At 32.3% G+C, this 2,531-nt stretch overlaps 1 protein-coding gene across 1 annotated transcript in view; it reads right to left on the bottom strand.

The window, feature by feature from the left end:
* The window catches only part of LOC112527987 (delta(12) fatty acid desaturase DES8.11-like), a 1,613-nt gene extending 930 nt beyond the window's left edge, over positions 1-683 (bottom strand). The window contains exon 1 of the mRNA XM_025138866.1: positions 34-683. Within this exon, the coding sequence (XP_024994634.1) occupies positions 34-683 (650 nt within the window). The remainder of the gene's footprint in view (positions 1-33) is intronic.
* Between the last annotated feature and the right edge of the window lie 1,848 nt (positions 684-2,531).

Below are 2,531 nucleotides of genomic sequence, written 5' to 3'. Positions count from 1 at the left end.
AGAACCGCAGCGATTCCGACATCTGAGAGCACAACCTGGCCACGCTCACGGTCGTTGAAGATACCACTTTGTGGTAAGAAATGGTTTGCAAATCCATTGTAATCACGACCGTAAGTGTTGAAGATCAAATACGAGGGTAAACCAAGAGTGGTTCTGTAAATGAGAGTGAACACGTTGCCAGGTCCGTTGTTCATAAACTCGGTGAAGAAGGTATCGGACTTGCGTTTAGGGATGTATACCTCGTCGTACTCGATGGAATTTGTGTGGGCATGGTGGCTACGGTGACTGTATTTGAAAGAGAAGTATGGCGTGAGGCAAACAGAATGGATGAAGAAACCAACGGCATCATCTACCCACTGGTACTCACTAAAGGCATGATGACCACATTCATGGCCTAGGATCCAAAACCCCATTAGAATAATACCTTGAGCAAACCAGTATAGAGGCCATGCTATGTAGGAAAGGGTCGGAGGGAGCAAAGGAATGTAAGTGGATGCGAGAGAATAGAAGGTGTAGATTGTGATAAGATCCCGAAAGAAGGAGCCAAACGAGCGTATAAGAGATCGTTTGAAACAGTGTGGTGGAATGGCTTTCTTGAGATCAGAAATCCCAAATGGAGGTTTCGAAACGGGAACATGTTTGAGGATGTCTTTTGCCGTCTTCATTTGGCCACCAGCTCCCATGGTTGATTGATTTCAAAACCCTAAAGCCTGCATAAGTAGAGGAAGAATGAGTCAACTTCACATTAATGCATTTGAAGAATTGATGTTAGTAAACAAAGATGGAGATACATACCTCGGTGTGAGCTGTTGAATCTTGGATTGTTAAAGGTGGGTTGAAGATATGATGTATGATTTATAGTTGAAGATTGAAGATCGGGCATGCATATATATATCTCAATTAATTGGGTTGCAAGGATTGTACAAATACACAAGGTTGTAAAAGAAATATACCCTATATATATATATATATCATGTCTCCTAAATATATAGCAACTGTATCGTATCATATCTCCTCATTAATTGGAGATCTCTCATAATACCTTTCATTCAATCAATACAATATCCTATTTTTTGTGTTTTTAAATAAATAATAGTTAAAAAGCATTAATGCACACGACATTCACATGTTAAATAGTTAAAGCACACAAATATCTTAATTCACAATCGTCTATACATACATATATATACATATATATATATATATATATATATACAAAAACCAAGGATTACATAAGAATAAAAGTTAAATGAGAACAGTAAGGAAAAACCTGAAGCCTTAATTACTTTTAATTTTACCTTTACCTAATGATTGAGCTTATCACAGAATTTGATCTAGTGTAGCATTAGAAGTTACGGTAAGAGACATAAGAAATGATCTCCACCCTTAGCTCAATCCGAATTGAATATCGACATTAATGTGATGCACTAGATCAATTCTCTTCTAAAGTGTAATTCATGGGTGGACATGATATTAAAAATGATCAATAGTTCTCTTTTTATGCTTCTCACACGATCCTTCGCTTATACATATACATACATACATATATATATATATATACACACACACATATATATAGGGACCTTCTTTTAAGAACCTATTAACTACCTTGAGAACTTGTGCATGATGTGTTAATTCATATGATTATTTTTAATCTAACATTAGGATTTGTTAATATTGATTAACATATATTTGTTTCACAATGTGTTTGTCTCACATGTACTTGATTCACAATCTGAACATGTTTTACATGTTTATGAAACAAAAAATATACTTAAAAAATTTACACGTTGTGAACCGGATACATATAAAACAAACACATTATAAATTAAATATATGTTATTTAATACATTAAATATTATATTTAGATGAAAAAAATCATGTGAAAAAAAAAACTTTAAGGTAGAAGTTATCACGTATCTCACAAATTTAAGAGTTTTTAAACGATTTAGCCTCTCTCTATATATATGACATCATATAAACATTATCAAATTTATTTTTAATTTTGTAAATATAAATTAGTTTTTTTATACAAGGACTATCTTCTAAAGGAATGGCTAAAACGAGAACACAAGTGATTTATGCAAATGCGAGAACACTTGTAAACTCATTATTTGTTTTAAGTCACAATTTTAAAAGAATCGAGAGAGTAGTAAAATATTAAATAAATATTTACTTTTTTTAGGAACATCAAAGACATGTGAATGTAAAATAGGAGAAAAAACATTAAATCAATTAATGAACAGACAACCACTTATTATGGACGTGATCATTGGTTTTCAATTTATCACATCTTTAGAACAATAAAATCACAACAAAATCATATTATTATCACAAGATTGTCGACAACGGAGACATCGTCATAAGAAGTCTTCAATTATTTCAACCTTTAAGAGATAATTAAAGTCAAATGTAAGATAGCTATAGATTATATCTATACTATATTATAATGCATTTGGCTAAAACTCTTAAAAACTCTTAAACTCTTAAAACTCTTAAACCCGTTCATCCTTATCCGATTTCATCCCATA

This window comes from Cynara cardunculus (genome assembly GCF_001531365.2).
Source record: "Cynara cardunculus var. scolymus isolate 2C chromosome LG 15, CcrdV1, whole genome shotgun sequence".
NCBI lineage: Eukaryota > Viridiplantae > Streptophyta > Magnoliopsida > Asterales > Asteraceae > Cynara > Cynara cardunculus.
Note: the sequence above shows the minus strand (reverse complement) of the source record. Positions and strands in the feature narration are given on the sequence as shown.